Raw genomic sequence first — 23,375 nt, forward strand, 5'->3', positions numbered from 1 at the left:
ACAGATTCCCATTCAACAACTACATCATACCTGTCATCCAACAGATTCCCATTCAATAACCACATCATACCAGTCATCCAACAACTACATCATACCAGTCATCCAACAGACTCCCATTCAATAACTACATCATACCAGTCATCCAACAGACTCCCATTCAACAACTACATCATACCAGTCATCCAACAGATTCCCATTCAACAACTACATCATACCAGTCATCCAACAGATTCCCATTCAACAACTACATCATACCAGTCATCCAACAACTACATCATACCAGTCATCCAACAACTACATCATACCAGTCATCCAACAACGACATCATACCAGTCATCCAACAACTACATCACACCAGTCATCCAACAACGACATCATACCAGTCATCCAACAACGACATCATACCAGTCATCCAACAACTACATCATACCAGTCATCCAACAGATTCCCATTCAACAACTACATCATACCAGTCACCCAACAGATTCCCATTCAATAACTACATCATACCAGTCATCCACAAGATTCCCATTCAACAACTACATCATACCAGTCACCCAACAGATTCCGATTCAACAACTACATCATACCAGTCATCCACCAGATTCCCATTCAACAACTACATCATACCAGTCACCCAACAGATTCCCATTCAACAACTACATCATACCAGTCACCCAACAGATTCCCATTCAACAACTACATCATACCAGTCATCCACCAGATTCCCATTCAACAACTACATCATACCAGTCATCCAACAGATTCCCATTCAACAACTACATCATACCAGTCATCCAACAACTACATCATACCAGTCATCCAACAACTACATCATACCAGTCATCCAACAGATTCCCATTCAACAACTACATCATACCAGTCATCCAACAGATTCCCATTCAACAACTACATCATACCAGTCATCCAACAGATTCCCATTCAACAACTACATCACACCAGTCATCCAACAGATTCCCATTCAACAACTACATCACACCAGTCATCCAACAACTACATCACACCAGTCATTCAACAACTACATCACACCAGTCATCCACCAGATTCCCATTCAACAACTACATCATACCAGTCATCCAACAGATTCCCATTCAACAACTACATCATACCAGTCATCCAACAACTACATCATACCAGTCATCCAACAACTACATCATACCAGTCATCCAACAACGACATCATACCAGTCATCCAACAGATTCCCATTCAACAACTACATCATACCAGTCATCCAACAACAGATCATACCAGTCATCCAACAACTACATCATACCAGTCATCCAACATCATACCAGTCATCCAACAGATTCCCATTCAACAACTACATCATACCAGTCATCCAACAGATTCATTCAACAACTACATCATACCAGTCATCCAACAACTACATCATACCAGTCATCCAACAACTACATCATACCAGTCATTCATACCAGTCATTCAACAACTATCCAACAACGACATCATACCAGTCATCCAACAACGACATCATACCAGTCATCCAACAACTACATCATACCAGTCATCCAACAGATTCCCATCCCATTCACAACATTCCCAACTACATCATACCAGTCATCCAACAGATTCCCATTCAACAACTACATCATACCAGTCATCCACCAGATTCCCATTCAACAACTACATCATACCAGTCACCCAACAGATTCCCATTCAACAACTACATCATACCAGTCATCCAACAGATTCCCATTCAACAACTACATCATACCAGTCATCCAGATTCCCATTCAACAACTACATCATACCAGTCATCCAACAGATTCCCATTCAACAACTACATCATACCAGTCATCAACAACTCAACCAGTCATCCAACAGATTCCCATTCAATAACTACATCATACCAGTCATCCAACAGATTCCCATTCAACAACTACATCATACCAGTCATCCACCAGATTCCCATTCAACAACTACATCATACCAGTCATCCAACAGATTCCCATTCAACAACTACATCACACCAGTCATCCAACAGATTCCCATTCAACAACTACATCATACCAGTCATTCAACAACTACATCATACCAGTCATCCAACAGATTCCCATTCAACAACTACATCACACCAGTCATCCAACAGACTCCCATTCAACAACTACACCACACCAGTCATCCAACAGACTCCCATTCAACAACTACATCACACCAGTCATCCAACAGATTCCCATTCAACAACTACATCATACCAGTCATTCAACAACTACATCATACCAGTCATTCAACAACTACATCATACCAGTCATCCAACAGATTCCCATTCAACAACTACATCACACCAGTCATCCAACAGACTCCCATTCAACAACTACACCACACCAGTCATCCAACAGACTCCCATTCAACAACTACATCATACCAGTCATCCAACAGACTCCCATTCAACAACTACACCACACCAGTCATCCAACAGACTCCCATTCAATAACTACATCACACCAGTCACCCAACAGATTCCCATTCAATAACTACATCACACCAGTCATCCACCAGATTCCCATTCAGAGCGACACACAGAGAAGCATCCAGGGTCAAGGCCCTGCTCAAGGGCATGTTGACCGATCTACCACCAGGCCAAAAAACGTGACCCTCGAAGATCCCCCCCCACAGTTCCCCAATAGCTGTCCCTCAACCATTCGAGGCCCCTCCCACAGAACCCCCAGAGGAAAAATGTAATTAATAAATCTAATTCATTCCATTCCCCACCCCCAAGAAACCCCCAATGCACCAACAACCAACAGCCAAGAGAACTAAAGAAAAAAAGGAAAAAACAGAAGAAAACAGCAAACAACAATATATAATAATAATACATTTAAAACAAAGGACATCAAAAACAACTGAAATCATAACAGCAATGTCAACTGTATATGTTTGTGTGCATGTCTGGCACTATTACATGTATGTGTGTGTTCTTGTATGTGTTGATTTGAATGAGAGAGTGTGTATATGCATGTGTGCAAACACCTGCACGGCATCAGCCTCAGGCAAACCGACATTAGTTGTAAAAACACTGCCACTTAGTGTCATTAATATGTACTTTTTATTAAGATTTATTTGACTTTTTATTTTATTTTTTTAACTTTTATCTTTGACCATCATTCTATCTCTCACACAGCAACTCCACTCCCACTTGTGGACAATTCCACATCCAAACCCTCAGCTTCCCTCAGCCCTTCCCATCTATCTCTGCTGGCCACCCTCAGCCCATCCCATCTATCTCTGCTGGCCACCCTCAGCCCATCCCATCTATCTCTGCTGGCCACCCTCAGCCCATCCCATCTATCTCTGCTGGCCACCCTCAGCCCATCCCATCTATCTCTGCTGGCCACCCTCAGCCCATCCCATCTATCTCTGCTGGCCACCCTCAGCCCATCCCATCTATCTCTGCTGGCCACCCTCAGCCCATCCCATCTATCTCTGCTGGCCACCCTCAGCCCATCCCATCTATCTCTGCGGGCCACCCTCAGCCCATCCCATCTATCTCTGCTGGCCACCCACTGCGGGTTTCTACACAACACATATCTTTCAACTATACTGTGATGTTTAATGTACAGTTTCAATCTATCTAATCGAATAGAATCCACAGATTGCGAGTTGAAGATAAATACTTTTACTAAGAGTATTAGTATATTAGTAATTGACTGACCCGGTCTCTACAGATCTCCTAACAGTACTATTTCTAGGGTCAATTTTAGATCAATGCTATGCATTGAGCCGTTGTTGCTCCTAGACGTTTCCACTTCACAATAACACCACTTACAATTGACCCGGGGTAGCTCTAGCAGAGCAGAAATTTGACTGACTTGTTGGAAATGTGGCATTCTATGACAGTGCCACGTTGAAAGTCACTGAACACTTCAGTAAGGCCGAATACACTAATTTGAAGGGGTGTCCACATACTTTAGTAAATACTGTGTATTTAAAGCAGGCAGATAGACATCGAGAAATTCAGTTACTGTTCAATTGAACGTTAAGAATGGGGAAAAAACGAGTGACTTCGACTTCGAGCTTGGTATGATCATCGGTGCCAGGCGTGCGGGTTCCAGTATCTCATAAACGGCCAGCCTCCTGGGCTTTTTCACGCATCACAGTTTCTAGGGTTTACCAAGAATTGTGCAACAACCTATAAACATACAGTCAAGAGAAAATCCTGAGGGCTAAAACAGCTCGTTATTGAGAGGTCAAAGGATAATGGAAAGAATCATGCGAGCCACAAACAGACCAATAACAGCGCAGTACAGCAGTGGTGTGCAGAACGGCATCTCGGAACGCACAACACTCATCAGTCCTCGTCACTGGATGGGCTATTGCAGCAGACGACCACACCGGGTTCCACTCCCATCAGCTAGAAAGAGCGGCTGTGTGTACGCAATCACCAACACTCACAGAACTACAACCGCATTTCCCATCACACTCACAGAACTACAACCGCATTTCCCATCACACTCACAGAACTACAACCACATTTCCCATCACACTCACAGAACTACAACCACACTTCCCATCACACTCACAGAACTACAACCGCATTGCCCATCACACTCACAGAACTACAACCACATTTCCCATCACACTCACAGAACTACAACCGCATTTCCCATCACACTCACAGAACTACAACCGCATTTCCCATCACACTCACAGAACTACAACCACACTTCCCATCACACTCACAGAACTACAACCACACTTCCCATCACACTCACAGAACTACAACCACATTTCCCATCACACTCACAGAACTACAACCACACTTCCCATCACACTCACAGAACTACAACCACACTTCCCATCACACTCACAGAACTACAACCACACTTCCCATCACACTCACAGAACTACAACCACATTTCCCATCACACTCACAGAACTACAATCAGACCTCCCATCACACTCACAGAACTACAACCAGACCTCCCATCACACTCACAGAACTACAACCAGACCTCCCATCACAGTCACAGAACTACAACCAGACCTCCCATCACAGTCACAGAACTACAACCAGACCTCCCATCACACTCACAGAACTACAACCAGACTTCCCATCACAGTCACAGAACTACAACCAGACCTCCCATCACACTCACAGAACTACAACCACACTTCCCATCACACTCACAGAACTACAACCACATTTCCCATCACACTCACAGAACTACAATCAGACCTCCCATCACACTCACAGAACTACAACCAGACCTCCCATCACACTCACAGAACTACAACCAGACTTCCCGTCACAGTCACAGAACTACAACCAGACCTCCCATCACACTCACAGAACTACAACCAGACTTCCCATCACAGTCACAGAACTACAACCAGACCTCCCATCACAGTCACAGAACTACAACCAGACCTCCCATCACACTCACAGAACTACAACCAGACTTCCCATCACAGTCACAGAACTACAACCAGACTTCCCATCACACTCACAGAACTACAACCAGACTTCCCATCACAGTCACAGAACTACAACCAGACCTCCCATCACACTCACAGAACTACAACCAGACTTCCCATCACAGTCACAGAACTACATCCACACTTCCCATCACACTCACAGAACTACAACCAGACCTCCCATCACACTCACAGAACTACAACCAGACCTCCCATCACAGTCACAGAACTACAACCAGCCCTCCCATCACACTCACAGAACTACAACCAGACTTCCCGTCACAGTCACAGAACTACAACCAGACCTCCCATCACACTCACAGAACTACAACCAGACTTCCCATCACAGTCACAGAACTACAACCAGACCTCCCATAACAGTCACAGAACTACAACCAGACCTCCCATCACACTCACAGAACTACAACCAGACTTCCCATCACAGTCACAGAACTACAACCAGACTTCCCATCACACTCACAGAACTACAACCAGACTTCCCATCACAGTCACAGAACTACAACCAGCCCTCCCATCACACTCACAGAACTACAACCAGACTTCCCGTCACAGTCACAGAACTACAACCAGACCTCCCATCACACTCACAGAACTACAACCAGACTTCCCATCACAGTCACAGAACTACAACCATACCTCCCATCACAGTCACAGAACTACAACCAGACCTCCCATCACACTCACAGAACTACAACCAGACTTCCCGTCACAGTCACAGAACTACAACCAGACCTCCCATCACACTCACAGAACTACAACCAGACTTCCCATCACAGTCACAGAACTACAACCAGACCTCCCATCACAGTCACAGAACTACAACCAGACCTCCCATCACACTCACAGAACTACAACCAGACTTCCCATCACAGTCACAGAACTACAACCAGACTTCCCATCACAGTCACAGAACTACAACCAGACTTCCCATCACACTCACAGAACTACAACCAGACTTCCCATCACAGTCACAGAACTACAACCAGACCTCCCATCACACTCACAGAACTACAACCAGACTTCCCATCACAGTCACAGAACTACATCCACACTTCCCATCACACTCACAGAACTACAACCAGACCTCCCATCACACTCACAGAACTTCAACCAATATGGTTGCTGTTCAGCACCGTGGACAGCATACACATCAGTATGATCACCTTCCCCTGCTCAGATGTTGCATGCATCAACCAATGGTTGCTTGCCACGTCATCGACTGAGCAGTCGGGCACCAGATTGCCATAACATGTTATGTGGTTAGCTGAAAAGTTTAAAAAATATATAAATTTTCCAGGCATTGTAATATCTGGCATGTGTCAGCAACACCTGGGCAGAGGATGTTGATTTATCACCATGGACACACCTACAGTGCATTCGGAAAGTATTCAAACCACTTCCCTTTGTACACATTCTTTTACATTACATTCTTATTCTAAAATTGATTAAAATAAAAAACATCTACAGACAATACCCCATAATGACAAAGCAAAAACATGTTTTTAGAAAAAAAACAGACCCTTCGCTATGAGACTCAAAATTGAGTTCAGGTGCATCCTGTTTCAATTGATCAACCTTGAGATGTTTCCACAACTTGATTGGAGTCCACGTGCGGTCAATTCAATTGATTGGATATGATTTGGCAAGGCACACACCTGTCTATATAAGGTCCCACAGAGCAGAAACCAAACCATGAGGTCAAAGGAATTGTCCGTAGAGCTCCGAGACAGGATTGTGTCGAGGAACAGATCTGGGGAAGGGAACCAAAACATTTATGCGGCAATGAAGGACCCCAAGAACACAGTGGCCTCATTATTAAATGGAAGAAGTTTGGAACCAGCAAAACTCTTCCTTGAGCTGGCCGCCCGGCCAAACTGATCAATTTGGGGAGAAGGGCCTTGGTCAGGGAGGTGATCAAGAATGCGATGGTCACTCTGACGGAGCTCTAGCGTTCCTCCGTGGATATGGGAGAACCTTCCAGAAGGACAACCATCTCTACACCACTCCACCAATCAGGCCTTAATGGTAGAGTGGCAAGACGGAAGCCACTCCTCAGTAAAAGGCACATGAAATAACTCTTGGAGTTTGCCAAAGGCCACCTAAAGGACTATCAGACCATGTGAAATAAGATTATTTGGCCTGAATGCCAAGCATCACATCTGGAGGAAACCTACCTATCATCCCTACGGTGAAGCTTGGTGGTGGCAGCAGCATCGTGCAGTGGGGATGTTTTTCAGGGACTGGGAGACTAGTCAGGACCAGTGGTGACCTGTCATTCAGGGCAGGTGGGGCAGCTAGAAAGCTCAGTGCTTTCTGTCGTGGTTGGGTAGCCAGCTGAAAATATGTATCGTAGGGGTTGGTAATGTTCTCTAGTTGCGCCGTGATTGGCTCAGTGTTCTGTCACTCATGGGGACTCTACGTCACCAAAAAATCTACGGGAAGAGCTCGAAAAATTCAAGACCCTTGGGCGCTGCCATAGAGTTTCATTAGAAGTGCCCATCCAAGAAGGCTCACGATCATTGGCCACAGATAGAATGGCATCAAATCACGTTATATCTACCGTAGCTTTGATTGGACTGATCATGTCAACATCATACTTTCAAAATCTTAGATAGCAAGCGAGCACATGTAACCTATAGCCTGTTTTAGAGAAATGTAATCATCAAATGTTGGAAGAGCTTTCATTGTCTGCTTATATGCACCCTTTATTTATCCTGCGGTTCTGACTTGGTGTACAGGGAGAATACTGTAAGAATGGCCCATGTTCTGAATTCTGTCGCTGTACATTTCAAAAAGTGCTGAACAAATAACTGTATTGACTCAGTGTTCTGTCACTCATGGGGACTCTACGTCACCAAAAAATCTATGGGAAGAGCTCGAAAAATTCAAGACCCTTGGGCGCTGCCATAGCGTTTCATTAGAAGTGCCCATCCAAGAAGGCTCAAGATCATTGGCCACAGATAGAATGGCATCAAATCACTTGGTGTACAGGGAGAATACTGTAAGAATGGCCCATGTTCTGAATTCTGTGCTTCAACAAAAGTACTGGGTACAGGGTCTGAATACTTATGTAAATGTGATATATCTGTTTTCAAGGATGATCAATGGATACAGGTACAACCTGAGCTCAATTTTGAGTCACAATTCCTTCAATCTCATGACTTGGGTTTTTGATCTGACATACACTGTCAACTGTGAGACCTTATGTAGACAGGCGTGTGCCTTTACAAATCATGTCCAAACAATTTAATTTACCACAGGGTCTCCAATCAAGTTGTAGAAACCTCTCAAGGATAATCAATGGAAACAGGATGCACCTGAGCTCAATTTCGAGCCTCATAGCATAGGGTCTGAATACTTATTTAAACAAGGTATTTCAGTTTTCTTTTTTTCTAAACACCTGTTTTTGCTTAATCATTATGGGGTATCGTGTTTAGATCGATGAGTGGGGGGAAATAATCAATTATATTTATTTTAGAATAAGACTGTAACGTAACAAAATGTTTTTATTTTATTTCACCTTTATTTAACCAGGTAGGCTAGTTGAGAACAAGTTCTCATTTGCAACTGCGACCTGGCCAAGATAAAGCATAGCAGTGTGAACAGACAACACAGAGTTACACATGGAGTAAACAATTAACAAGTCAATAACACAGTAGAAAAAATGGGCAGTCTATATACAATGTGTGGAAAATGTCAAGGGGTCTGAATACTTTCCGAATGCCAGTGGTGGGAAAAGTACCCAACAGTCAAACTGTAGTAAAGGTAAAGACCCATTAATATGAAGTTACTCAAGTGAAAGTTACCCAGTAAAATACTACTTGAGAAAAAGTCTAGAAGTATTTGGTTTTAAATATACTTAAGTATCAAAAGTAGAGGTAAAAGTATAAATAATTTCAAATTCCTTATATTAAGCAAAGCAGACAACGCCATTTTCTTGTTAAAAAAAAATGTACGGATAGCCAGGGGCACACTCCAACACTCACACATTATTTACAAAAGATGCATTTGTGTTTGGTGAGACCATAGGCAGTGGGGATGGCCACGTGTGCTCTTGATAAGTGCGTCAATTTCACAATTTTCCTGTCCTGCTAAAGCGTTCAAAATGTAACGAGTACTTTGGGTTGTCAGGGGAAAATGTATGGAGTAAAACGTACAATATTTTCTTTAGAAATGTAGTGAAGTAAAAGTAAAAGTTGTCAAAAATATAAATAGTAAAGTACAGACACCCCAAAAAACGACTTAAGTAGTACTTTAAAGTATTTTTTACTTAAGTACTTTAAACCACTGCCAAATACACTGTACATGGCTCTTAATTCAGCACCACGAAGAGCGCCAATCCTGTGCCTTAAAAGACAGCATGAAACACCCAAATCCATCAAATATTGTGTATAAACGTGTAATAATACCAGAGCAGCAGTTCTATATTAGCTACTCTGGTTCCATGGCACCCTATCCTCTATATATAGTGCACTACGTTTGATCAGATCCTTACCGGCCCCAGGTCAAACAGGTAACAATGTACCATTTGGGACACATTAGTGATCTGGCTAAACCCTGGGTGATGAGTCATAATGATGATGATGTAACAGGGGCTAGTTTGTCAGAACCCTGTTTAATCCAGATTCAAATGATCCTCTTCCTGTGTTGTGGATGCCCCCCCCCGTGGATGCCCCCCCCCCCCTCCCCCCTCCCCCTCCCTAAAAGCTTGTGGATGAAAGATTTTACAGTGACAATCACTGACCCAAATCTGTATGTTTACCACATCACTATGTGCAAAACCAATATGGGTTTGTGTGGGCTACTGCACAAACGATATAGTATTGTCTCTGTTGTATTCATACATGATGAAATGTAGGTATGTTTGTTACATGTGAAGGTACTTTATTTTTGAAGATTAAAGTTGCAGTCATCCAAACACAATATGGCCACACAGGTGAATAAGTCGCTCCGGTAATAATGGCCAATGATGTCTGTTTCATTCTAGTAAATTGGTATGTGGTAAGGTGCCTGTTTCCTCGTGCACCAGCATACTTGAATGTCCTTCCTCATCTAATCTGACATCCTCCTGTGAGGCGTTCAGTCCTGCACGACAGGTAGTCTACCATCTTTAACTCAGTCATAGAGACCGAGTGACCGGGAGAGGCGCGCCGCGTGCACTAACCGGACCACTGATTCTGAGAGGACATTTTCGCCTTGACCGAGCCGCGTGAGCATTTGAAATGTGTTTTGCGATTATTGTACAGCCTCCATTTCGACGCGCAAGCTGTCAAGCGCAGATCATGTGATTGCGAGGATGTGGGCTTGTCTTGTCGTCCGGATCTGTCCGTAACAAAGCCAGAACGCGAGGTTGTGGGATTGATGCAGCAGTGTTTGGACGACTAGTCACGAATGTAGGGCTACACATCTCTTTGAAATATATTGCTTGGATAGAATGTAACAGGCTATATTTAAACACCTCATGGGGCAGACAGATGCAATGTTGTTATAGGTTGAGAGAACTGAACATCGTCAGCGTTGACACGCACACCACTGTCCGCTTCATCTGGTGCGGTTATTGAATCGTGTCTCTCCTCCTCTCCTCTTCTTTCTTTCAGCATCACTGACAGAGGCTGCCGATGCTGCCGTAGCTCGTGAAAATATTCTCCGTAGCAAAGTACCGGGACAGGGCTGTGTGTCATTTATCCCGGGCTAGATGCTGTGAATTATCTCGCAGGATTGTGATTTGGGTTTACCGGAGGGAATTGCATCATAGACATTGTGTTTCGTTTGCTCCGGTTTGATTCTGTCGCTGTCGTCTACATTGCTTAGGAAATTGGAGGCATAGCCTATTGCATTCACTGCTGTTCTGTAAGCTAAATGTCATGTGTAATATCCGAATGACAATCTGATATTTGCTGTGTTTTTCAAGGAGGTGTTCCGGGGACATACGCAAGTGACACGTGCCCAGAGAGTGATGTGTCTGACAGACGGGCATTCGTAGCCTACGAGAGAAGTGGGAGGGAATTATTTCTCACATACACTAGTTCAGGAGTCGCCAAGTTCTCAGAGTTATCAGTTCGGCTAAATATAGGAGCGAGCTTGCAGATAAACGTTTTGACTATCCAGTTTATGCACCAGCATCGGGATGCGACGTCATGAGTTGAATATGCTGGCCAGATGTTGCCTTTGATGTGATTCATTCAATCTCGGCTAGGCCGACTGTTGGGTGCTTTTTACAGCAGAAATAACTACGGACTCCTGCATTTCTCAACGAATTAATTAGTCAGTTAATTAGCCCCCCCCCCTCCCCCTCCCCGTTGCTTGTCTACCTAATTTAAATAAGCATATCTAGGCTACTTCATAATACCCGGACTGGGATACAACACAAACTGTGCTACAATGATACCCGGATCGGCCGCGTCGATGCTCCCATCTATGTCGTCGGATGACATTAAACTATACCAGCATAACTACGTCCGCAACTCCCGTGCCATCGGACTCCTGTGGGCCATCTTCACCATCCTGTTCGCCATCTTGAACGTGGTGATCTTCAGCCAGCCCTATTGGATCGGAGACGGCGTGGACACCCCTCAGGCCGGCTACTTCGGCCTCTTCCACTTCTGCACCGGCGACGGAATCCAGAGAGAGCTCGACTGCACTGGGACCTTCACAGAGTTCGCTCAGATCCCTTCCACCGCGTTCAAGGCCGCGTCGTTCTTCGTAGGAATGTCGATGATGTTGGTGATGGCTTGCATCGCTTCCTTCACTCTCTTCTTCCTGTTCTCCACCACCACCGTCTATAAGATCTGTGGCTGGATGCAGGGGGCCTCGGGTAAGTGATGACTGCCACTAGGACCTAGGCAGCTTGTTTTGAGTAATGTCTTGGAAGTAGGCCTAAACCTTCCCCCCTGCAGAATGTTGCAAGTTCAAACCCCCGAGCTGTGACAAGGTACAAATCTGTCGTTTTGCCCCTGAACAGGCAGTTAACCCACTGTTCCTAGGCCGTCATTGAAAATAAGAATTTGTTCTTAACTGACTTGCCTAGTTAAATAAAATAAAGGTATAGCCTTTTAGGTTAACTGTAGGACTACAAATGAACGGAATATGATCTATTACTTTTTACCTGGCCAGGTTAAGTGATCAAAAGTTAATACATATATTGCCATATTTTGTATTTGAGTTTTATTAGGGATCCCCATTAGCTGCTGCCCAGGTGTGCTGAAAGTCTGTTGTCAGTTCGTGTACTGTAAAATAGCATTGTATTTGGTCAAACTGTTTTTCCCCAAAAATATTACAAAGGTTTGGTAACAGGTTGATCGGTCGGGCTATTTGAGCCAGCAATGGAGACTTTACTATTCTTAGGTAGCGGAATGACTTTAGCTTCCCTCCAGGCCTGAGGGCATAAACTTTCGTGTAGGCTTAAATTGAAGATGTGGCGAATAGGAGTGGCAATATATAATCCTCAGTAATTTTCCATCCAAGTTGTCAAACCTCGTTGGCTTGTCATTGTTGATAGACAATCATTTTTTTCACCTCTTCCACACTCACTTTACGGAATTCAAAATTACAACACTTGTCTTTCGTCATTTGGTCAGATATACTTAGATGTGTGGTGTCAATAATCAGTTTATTTTAGGGATCCTGAGTGGCACAGTGGTCTAAGACACTGATATCACAGAGCTAGAGGCGCGACTGCAGACCTGGGTTCGATCCCGGGCTGTATCGCAACCAGCCATGATCGGTAGTCTGATCACTAGGGCGGCGCTCAATTGGCCCAGAGTGTTGGGGTAGGCAGAGTAGTCTGTGTTGAGGGAGGCAGAGTAGTCTGTGTTGGGGGAGGCAGAGTAGTCTGTGTTGGGGGAGGCAGAGTAGTCTGTGTTGGGGGAGGCAGAGTAGTCTGTGTTGGGGTAGGCAGAGTAGTCTGTGTTGGGGGAGGCAGAGTAGTCTGTGTTGGGGGAGGCAGAGTAGTCTGTGTTGGGGTAGGCAGAGTAGTCTGTGTTGGGGGAGGCAGAGTAGTCTGTGTTGGGGGAGGCAGAGTAGTCTGTGTTGGGGGAGGCAGAGTAGTCTGTGTTGGGGGTAGGCAGAGTAGTCTGTGTTGGGGGAGGCAGAGTAGTCTGTGTTGGGGTAGGCAGGCAGAGTAGTCTGTGTTGGGGGAGGCAGAGTAGTCTGTGTTGGGGGAGGCAGAGTAGTCTGTGTTGGGACTAGGCAGAGTAGTCTGTGTTGGGACTAGGCAGAGTAGTCTGTGTTGGGGTAGGCAGAGTAGTCTGTGTTGGGGGAGGCAGAGTAGTCTGTGTTGGGGGAGGCAGAGTAGTCTGTGTTGGGGGAGGCAGAGTAGTCTGTGTTGGGGGAGGCAGAGTAGTCTGTGTTGGGGGAGGCAGAGTAGTCTGTGTTGGGGGAGGCAGAGTAGTCTGTGTTGGGGGAGGCAGAGTAGTCTGTGTTGGGGGAGGCAGAGTAGTCTGTGTTGGGGGAGGCAGAGTAGTCTGTGTTGGGGTAGGCAGAGTAGTCTGTGTTGGGGTCGGCAGAGTAGTCTGTGTTGGGGTCGGCAGAGTAGTCTGTGTTGGGGTCGGCAGAGTAGTCTGTGTTGGGGTAGGCAGAGTAGTCTGTGTTGGGGTAGGCAGAGTAGTCTGTGTTGGGGTAGGCAGAGTAGTCTGTGTTGGGGTAGGCAGAGTAGTCTGTGTTGGGGTAGGCAGAGTAGTCTGTGTTGGGACTAGGCAGAGTAGTCTGTGTTGGGACTAGGCAGAGTAGTCTGTGTTGGGGTCGGCAGAGTAGTCTGTGTTGGGACTAGGCAGAGTAGTCTGTGTTGGGACTAGGCAGAGTAGTCTGTGTTGGGGTAGGCAGACTAGTCTGTGTTGGGACTAGGCAGAGTAGTCTGTGTTGGGGAGGCAGAGTAGTCTGTGTTGGGGTAGGCAGAGTAGTCTGTGTTGGGGTCGGCAGAGTAGTCTGTGTTGGGGTAGGCAGAGTAGTCTGTGTTGGGACTAGGCAGAGTAGTCTGTGTTGGGACTAGGCAGAGTAGTCTGTGTTGGGACTAGGCAGAGTAGTCTGTGTTGGGACTAGGCAGAGTAGTCTGTGTTGGTGGAGGCAGAGTAGTCTGTGTTGGTAGGCAGAGTAGTCTGTGTTGGGACTAGGCAGAGTAGTCTGTGTTGGGACTAGGCAGAGTAGTCTGTGTTGGGACTAGGCAGAGTAGTCTGTGTTGGGACTAGGCAGAGTAGTCTGTGTTGGGGTAGGCAGAGTAGTCTGTGTTGGGGTAGGCAGAGTAGTCTGTGTTGGGACTAGGCAGAGTAGTCTGTGTTGGGGCTAGGCAGAGTAGTCTGTGTTGGGGTAGGCAGAGTAGTCTGTGTTGGGGTCGGCAGAGTAGTCTGTGTTGGGACTAGGCAGAGTAGTCTGTGTTGGGGTAGGCAGAGTAGTCTGTGTTGGGACTAGGCAGAGTAGTCTGTGTTGGGACTAGGCAGAGTAGTCTGTGTTGGGACTAGGCAGAGTAGTCTGTGTTGGGACTAGGCAGAGTAGTCTGTGTTGGGACTAGGCAGAGTAGTCTGTGTTGGGGTAGGCAGAGTAGTCTGTGTTGGGGTCGGCAGAGTAGTCTGTGTTGGGGTCGGCAGAGTAGTCTGTGTTGGGGTCGGCAGAGTAGTCTGTGTTGGGGTAGGCAGAGTAGTCTGTGTTGGGGTAGGCAGAGTAGTCTGTGTTGGGGTAGGCAGAGTAGTCTGTGTTGGGGTAGGCAGAGTAGTCTGTGTTGGGGTAGGCAGAGTAGTCTGTGTTGGGGCTAGGCAGAGTAGTCTGTGTTGGGACTAGGCAGAGTAGTCTGTGTTGGGGTCGGCAGAGTAGTCTGTGTTGGGACTAGGGGGAGTAGTCTGTGTTGGGACTAGGCAGAGTAGTCTGTGTTGGGGTAGGCAGACTAGTCTGTGTTGGGACTAGGCAGAGTAGTCTGTGTTGGGGGAGGCAGAGTAGTCTGTGTTGGGGTAGGCAGAGTAGTCTGTGTTGGGGTCGGCAGAGTAGTCTGTGTTGGGGTAGGCAGAGTAGTCTGTGTTGGGACTAGGCAGAGTAGTCTGTGTTGGGACTAGGCAGAGTAGTCTGTGTTGGGACTAGGCAGAGTAGTCTGTGTTGGGACTAGGCAGAGTAGTCTGTGTTGGGGGAGGCAGAGTAGTCTGTGTTGGTAGGCAGAGTAGTCTGTGTTGGGACTAGGCAGAGTAGTCTGTGTTGGGACTAGGCAGAGTAGTCTGTGTTGGGACTAGGCAGAGTAGTCTGTGTTGGGACTAGGCAGAGTAGTCTGTGTTGGGGTAGGCAGAGTAGTCTGTGTTGGGGTAGGCAGAGTAGTCTGTGTTGGGACTAGGCAGAGTAGTCTGTGTTGGGGGAGGCAGAGTAGTCTGTGTTGGGGTAGGCAGAGTAGTCTGTGTTGGGACTAGGCAGAGTAGTCTGTGTTGGGACTAGGCAGAGTAGTCTGTGTTGGGGGAGGCAGAGTAGTCTGTGTTGGGGTAGGCAGAGTAGTCTGTGTTGGGACTAGGCAGAGTAGTCTGTGTTGGGGTAGGCAGAGTAGTCTGTGTTGGGGTAGGCAGAGTAGTCTGTGTTGGGACTAGGCAGAGTAGTCTGTGTTGGGACTAGGCAGAGTAGTCTGTGTTGGGACTAGGCAGAGTAGTCTGTGTTGGGACTAGGCAGAGTAGTCTGTGTTGGGACTAGGCAGAGTAGTCTGTGTTGGGGGAGGCAGAGTAGTCTGTGTTGGTAGGCAGAGTAGTCTGTGTTGGGACTAGGCAGAGTAGTCTGTGTTGGGACTAGGCAGAGTAGTCTGTGTTGGGACTAGGCAGAGTAGTCTGTGTTGGGACTAGGCAGAGTAGTCTGTGTTGGGGTAGGCAGAGTAGTCTGTGTTGGTGGAGGCAGAGTAGTCTGTGTTGGTAGGCAGAGTAGTCTGTGTTGGGACTAGGCAGAGTAGTCTGTGTTGGGACTAGGCAGAGTAGTCTGTGTTGGGACTAGGCAGAGTAGTCTGTGTTGGGACTAGGCAGAGTAGTCTGTGTTGGTGGAGGCAGAGTAGTCTGTGTTGGGGTAGGCAGAGTAGTCTGTGTTGGGGTCGGCAGAGTAGTCTGTGTTGGGACTAGGCAGAGTAGTCTGTGTTGGGGTAGGCAGAGTAGTCTGTGTTGGGGTAGGCAGAGTAGTCTGTGTTGGGACTAGGCAGAGTAGTCTGTGTTGGGGTAGGCAGAGTAGTCTGTGTTGGGGTAGGCAGAGTAGTCTGTGTTGGGGTAGGCAGAGTAGTCTGTGTTGGGGTAGGCAGAGTAGTCTGTGTTGGGGTCGGCAGAGTAGTCTGTGTTGGGACTAGGCAGAGTAGTCTGTGTTGGGGTAGGCAGAGTAGTCTGTGTTGGGGGAGGCAGAGTAGTCTGTGTTGGGGTAGGCAGAGTAGTCTGTGTTGGGGGAGGCAGAGTAGTCTGTGTTGGGGGAGGCAGAGTAGTCTGTGTTGGGGAGGCAGAGTAGTCTGTGTTGGGGGAGGCAGAGTAGTCTGTGTTGGGGTAGGCAGAGTAGTCTGTGTTGGGGTCGGCAGAGTAGTCTGTGTTGGGGTCGGCAGAGTAGTCTGTGTTGGGGGAGGCCGTCATTGTAAATCAGATGTACTTGTCTAGTTAAATAAAGACATCCAATAAAAAAATAGTATCAGTGTTTGTTGCCGTCATGCCTAAGTCCGCCGAAATCTGTAAAGTAGTTGGCAATATCAGAGGGTTTTGTGATGAATGAGCCGTCTGATTCAAATGAATTATCGAGGTTCGCCCTTTTTGCCCAAAATTTCATTTAAGGTGCTCCAAAGCTTTTTACTATCATTCTTTATGTCATTGATCTTTGTTTCATAGTGTGGTTTCTTCTTCTTTTTATTCAGATTAATCACATGATTTCTCAGTTTGCAGTACGTTTGCCAATCGGTTGTGCCGTCAGACCTGTTTTCCATTCCTTTTGCCTCATCCCTCTCAACCATACCATTTTTCCATTTCTCATCAATCCACAGGGATTTAACTGTTTTTAACAGTCATTTTCTTAATGGTTGCATTGCTTATTAATAACTGGGATAAACCATTTCATAAATGTGTCAAGTGCAGCGTCTGGTTGCTCCTCATTACACACCACAGACCAACAGCGTCTGGTTGCTCCTCATTACACACCACAGACCAACAGCGTCTGGTTGCTCCTCATTACACACCACAGACCAGCAGCGTCTGGTTGCTCCTCATTAAACACCACAGACCAGCAGCGTCTGGTTGCTCCTCATTACACACCACAGACCAGCAGCGTCTGGTTGCTGAGTAGCAGCGTCTGGTTGCGTCTGGTTGCTCCTCATTACACACCACAGACCAACAGCGTCTGGTTGCTCCTCATTACACACCACAGACCAGCAGCGTCTGGTTGCTCCTCATTACACACCACAGACGAGCAGCGTCTGGTTGCTCCTCATTACACACCACAGACCAGCAGCGTCTGGTTGCTCCTCATTACACACCACAGACCAGCAGCGTCTGGTTGCTCCTCATTACACACCACAGACCAGCAGCGTCTGGTTGCTCCTCATTACACACCACAGACCAGCAGCGTCTGGTTGCTCCTCATTACACACCACAGACCAGCAGCGTCTGGTTGCTCCTCATTACACACCACAGACCAGCAGCGTCTGGTTGCTCCTCATTACACACCACAGACCAGCAGCGTCTGGTTGCTCCTCATTACACACCACAGACCAACACAGTCTACACATCATCAACATAGGAATCACTACAGAACGTATTGTATGACCTTATTCACTATAATAGGCCCAGCCTTTGGAACTTTGGTTTAACTAGATATGGCTACTATATTGTGATCACTACATCCTATCAATTTGGATTCTGGTTTAAAGCAAATGTCTGTGGTATTAGTAAAGATGGGATCGATACATGTTGAGGATTTCATTCTTGTGCTGTTTGTAACTTCCCTGGTAGGTTGACTGATAACCTGAACCAGGCTGCAGGCACTGGTTACAGTTTGAAGCTTTTTCCTGAAAGCCAGTCAATATTTAAATCACCCAGAAAATATACCTCTGTTGATATAACATACATTATCAAGCATTTCACACATGTTATCCAGATACTGACTGTTAGCACTTGGTGGTCTATAGCAGCTTCCCACCAGAATGGGCTTTAGGTGAGGAAGATGAACCTGTAGCCATATTACTTCATCAGTATTTTAACATGAGATCGTCTATAAGCTTTACAGTGATGTGGTTCTAAATATAAACAGCAACACCTCCACCTTTGGCATTTCTGTCTTTGCTGTAAACCTTGTATTTGCTACTACTGTATAATCAAAAGTATTATCTCAATGAGTTTCAGAGATAGTCAGAATATGAATGTCATCTGTTGCCAGCAAATGATTTAAATCACCCAGAAAAATATACCCACTTTTTAATATCAGTGTCTTAAATGCATGGTTCAAGTCAAGTGTTTGTGCCCACTCCTGTCATAATCGCCAACGCTGGTTAGGAGCTGTCTAGTGTAATGCCAGCTGTAAGGCGGCAGACAGGTAGCGCTGAATGGGTGGCCTTAAATAACACTTGGTGCTGTCCATGGTGCTGAAATGACAGCTGTGTCACTTACAGCTGGATGCATGGCCGAGCAGTTTGGTGCTGTCCACGGTGCTGAAATGACAGCTGTGTCACTTACAGCTGGATGCATGGCCGAGCAGTTTGGTGCTGTCCACGGTGCTGAAATGACAGCTGTGTCACTTACAGCTGGATGCATGGCCGAGCAGTTTGGTGCTGTCCATGGTGCTGAAATGACAGCTGTGTCACTTACAGCTGGATGCATGGCCGAGCAGTTTGGTGCTGTCCACGGTGCTGAAATGACAGCTGTGTCACTTGCCTCCTGTCAATGGTGTTGAATGCATGGCCGTCCAGTTTGGTGCTGAACAAATATGTTGCAATTCTGTTGTCGTGTCAGTTGACGCTGTCCGTGGTGCTGAAGAGACAGCAACGAAAGTATGGTATGTAAGCGAGGGGTTTGGAAAGTCGTGTCAGCTGACGCTGTCTGTGGTGCTGAATTGGACTATTAGGGGGTTGCACTTGTGCTGCGGTCATGTTGTTGTCACAGGTGTATAAAGGTAATCCAGGACAAAAGAAGATGATGTCTGGACATATCGCAGCATTATGAACATACAGTAGTAGGAGAGAAGATAGAGAGAGAACTCTTCAGCTATATCTCAGGATCAGCTTTGTCTCTTGAAATAAAAAATACAAAAATGGGTTTTGAACACGACACTTTTTTTTCTCAGCTTTGTTCATTACGCAGCTATTTAGCCAGTACAACTGACTCATTCTGATTGGCTCCACAGCGTGAACGCAATTACACAACCCCATGCCAGGCTTCCTTCCCTTGAATTGAACTCAATACTGGCAGGAGTCACCTGATTGAACATGAATACAAAATGGCTTACAGCCATCATTACCAGAACAGCCTTAGTACTTCCCACTGACACAACAGCTACTTAGGCTATGTTCCAAATGGCAACTAGTTCCCTTTATAGTGCACTACTTTAGACCAGCAGCCCATGGGGCTCTATATAGGAATAAGGGTGTGATTTGGGACTCACCCTTAGAGATGATTGTACAACATCAACATATCCTTCCTTAGCATTGTAATGCTAATATGATACATTCTAATAGTCGATTTTCCAGAAACCCTCTATATCAGAGAAGATTCCATTCCTGGAATCTTCCATCTTCTCTTTCAAATCAATCTACACATGTACACATTGTAAACATGTAAACATTGCATCACAGACCGCAGCTGCTTCTATTGGCCCTGTTCCTTTACACACACACACACACACACACACACACACACACACACACACACACACAGACACACACACACACACACACACAGACACACAGACACACACACACACGATGGTGAATGAGAGAACAGGCCTTTTCACCTCCATTACATTTAGCTCAAGGTTAGGTTAGGTTGGGTCAGGTTGGGTTAGATTAGGTTAGGTTGGGTTGGGTCAGGTTGGGTTAGATTAGGTTAGGTTGGGTCAGGTTGGGTTAGATTAGGTTGGGTTAGATTAGGTTAGGTTGGGTCAGGTTGGGTTAGATTAGGTTAGGTTGGGTCAGGTTGGGTCAGGTTAGATTGGGTCAGGTTGGGTCAGGTTAGGTTGGGTTAGGTTGGGTCAGGTTGGGTTAGATTAGGTTGGGTTAGATTGGGTTGGATTAGGTTAGGTTGGTTAGGTTGGGTTTAGGTTGGGTTGGGTTGGGTCAGGTTAGGTTGGGTTAGGTTGGGTCAGGTTGGGTTGGGTTGGGTTAGGTTGGGTTAGGTTGGGTTGGGTTAGGTTAGGTTGGTTAGGTTGGGTTGGGTTAGGTTGGTTGGGTTAGGTTGGGTTGGGTTAGGTTGGGTTAGATTGGGTTGGGTTAGGTTGGGTTAGGTTGGGTTGGGTTGGGTTGGGTTAGTTTGGGTTAGGTTGGGTTGAGTTGAGTTGGGTTGAGTTGGGTTGGGTTGATTTAGATTGCGTTGGGTTAGGTCAGGTTAGGTTAGATTGGGTTAGGTTATGTTAGATTCAGTCAGGTTAGGTCAGATTGGGTCAGGTTAGGTTGGTTTGGGTTGGGTTAGATTGGGTCAGGTTAGATTGGGTTAGGTTGGGTTGGGTTAGATTGGGTCAGGTTAGGTTGGATTAGGTCAGGTTGGGTTGGGTTAGATTAGGTCAGGTTGGGTTGGATTAGATTAGGTCAGGTTGGATTGTGTTTGGTCAGGTTGGGTTGGGTTAGATTAGGTCAGGTTGGGTTAGATTAGGTCAGGTTGGGTTGGGTTAGATTAGGTCAGGTCATGATTGTACAACATCAACATATCCTTCCTTAGCATTGTAATGCTAATATGATACATTCTAATAGTCGATTTTCCAGAAACCCTCTATATCAGAGAAGATTCCATTCCTGGAATCTTCCATCTTCTCTTTCAAATCAATCTACACATGTACACATTGTAAACATGTAAACATTGCATCACAGACCGCAGCTGCTTCTATTGGCCCTGTTCCTTTACACACACACACAGACACACACACACACACACACAGACACACAGACACACAGACACACAGACACACAGACACACACACACACGATGGTGAATGAGAGAACAGGCCTTTTCACCTCCATTACATTTAGCTCAAGGTCAGGTTGGGTTGGGTCAGGTTGGGTTAGGTCAGGTTGGGTTAGATTAGGTTAGGTTGGGTCAGGTTGGGTTAGATTAGGTTAGGTTGGGTCAGGTTGGGTTGGGTCAGGTTGGGTTAGATTAGGTTAGGTTGGGTCAGGTTGGGTTAGATTAGGTTAGGTTGGGTCAGGTTGGGTCAGGTTGGGTCAGGTTGGGTTGGGTCAGGTTGGGTTAGGTTAGGTTAGGTTGGGTTAGGTTGGGTTAGGTTGGGTTGGGTTGGGTTGGGTTAGGTTGGGTTAGATTGGGTTGGGTTGGGTTAGGTTGGGTTAGATTGGGTTGGGTTGGGTTAGGTTGGGTTAGATTGGGTTGGGTTAGATTAGGTTGGGTTAGATTAGGTTGGGTTGGGTTGGGTTGGGTTGGGTTAGGTTGGGTTAGATTGGGTTGGGTTAGTTTGGGTTAGGTTGGGTTGAGTTGGGTTAGGTTGGGTTAGATTGGGTTGGGTTAGATTAGGTTGGGTTAGGTCAGGTTAGGTTAGGTTGGCTAGGTCAGGTCGGCTAGGTCAGGTTTGGTTGGCTAGGTCAGTTCGGTTTGGTTAGATTAGGTCAGGTTGGGTTGGGTTAGATTAGGTCATGTTGGGTTGGGTTAGATTTGGTCAGTTTTGGTTGGGTTAGATTAGGTTAGGTTGGGTTAGATCATGTCTGGTTTTGTTGGGTTAGGTTGGTCAGGTTAGGTCAGGTTGGGTTAGATTGTCAGGTTTGGTTAGATTAGGTCAGGTTGGGTTGGGTTAGATTAGATCAGGTTGGGTTGGGTTAGATTAGGTCTGGTTTTGTTGGGTTAGGTTGGGTCAGGTTGGGTTAGATTGTCAGGTTGGGTTAGATTAAGTTTGGTTGGGTTAGGTTGGGTCAGGTTGGGTTAGATTAGGTCAGGTTTGGTTGGGTTAGATTGGGTCAGGTTAGGTTAGATTAGCTCAGATTTGGTTGGGTTAGGTTGGGTCAGATTAGCTCAGGTTTTGTTGGGTTAGGTTGGGTCAGGTTGGGTTGGGTTGGGTTAGGTTGGGTTGGGTTGGATTAGATTAGCTCAGGTTTTGTTGGGTTTGGTTGGGTTGGGTTAGGTCAGGATGGGGTTAGATTAGGTCAGGTTTGGTTGGGTTAAATTGGGTCAGGTTGGGTTAGATTAGGACAGGTTGGGTTAGATTAGGTCAGGTTGGGTTAGATTAGGTCAGGTTGGGTTAGATTATGTCAGGTTGGGTTAGATTAGGTCAGGTTGGGTTAGATTAGGTCAGGTTGGGTTAGATTAGGTCAGTTTGGGTTAGATTAGGTCAGGTTGGGTTAGATTAGGTCAGGTTGGGTTAGATTAGGTCGGGTTTGGTTGGGTTAGGTTGGGTCAGGTTGGGTTACATTAGGTCAGGTTGGGTTACATTAGGTCAGGTTGGGTTACATTAGGTGTGGTTTGGTTGGGTTACATTTGGTCAGGTTGGATTACACTAGGTGTGGTTTGGTTGGGTTACATTAGGTCAGGTTGGGTTACATTAGGTGTGGTTGGGTTACATTAGGTGTGGTTTGGTTGGGTTACATTTGGTCAGGTTGGGTTACATTAGGTGTGGTTTGGTTGGGTTACATTTGGTCAGGTTGGGTTACATTACATTTACATACATTTAAGTCATTTAGCAGACGCTCTTATCCAGAGCGACTTACAAATTGGTGCATTCACCTTATGACATCCAGTGGAACAGCCACTTTACAATAGTGCATCTAAATCTTTTAGGGGGGGGGGGGT

The 23,375-nt window shown here is 46.1% G+C and overlaps 1 protein-coding gene across 3 annotated transcripts in view; it reads left to right on the forward strand.

Annotated features, from left to right (window-relative positions):
* The first annotated feature begins 10,341 nt into the window (after positions 1–10,341).
* LOC118381079 (LHFPL tetraspan subfamily member 3 protein-like) overlaps positions 10,342–23,375 on the forward strand; it is a 100,418-nt gene continuing 87,384 nt past the window's right edge. For 2 of the 3 annotated variants that reach the window (XR_008067028.1, XM_052466573.1), the window contains exon 1: positions 10,342–12,289. Coding sequence is in view for 2 of the 3 variants with exons in the window: in XM_052466573.1 (XP_052322533.1) it covers positions 11,857–12,289 (433 nt within the window). In the remaining variant the exon portion in view is untranslated. The remainder of the gene's footprint in view (positions 12,290–23,375) is intronic. The other variant, XM_052466574.1, reaches the window with a different exon arrangement.

The sequence above is a fragment of the Oncorhynchus keta genome, chromosome 17 (genome assembly GCF_023373465.1).
Source record: "Oncorhynchus keta strain PuntledgeMale-10-30-2019 chromosome 17, Oket_V2, whole genome shotgun sequence".
Taxonomy (NCBI): Eukaryota; Metazoa; Chordata; class Actinopteri; order Salmoniformes; family Salmonidae; genus Oncorhynchus; species Oncorhynchus keta.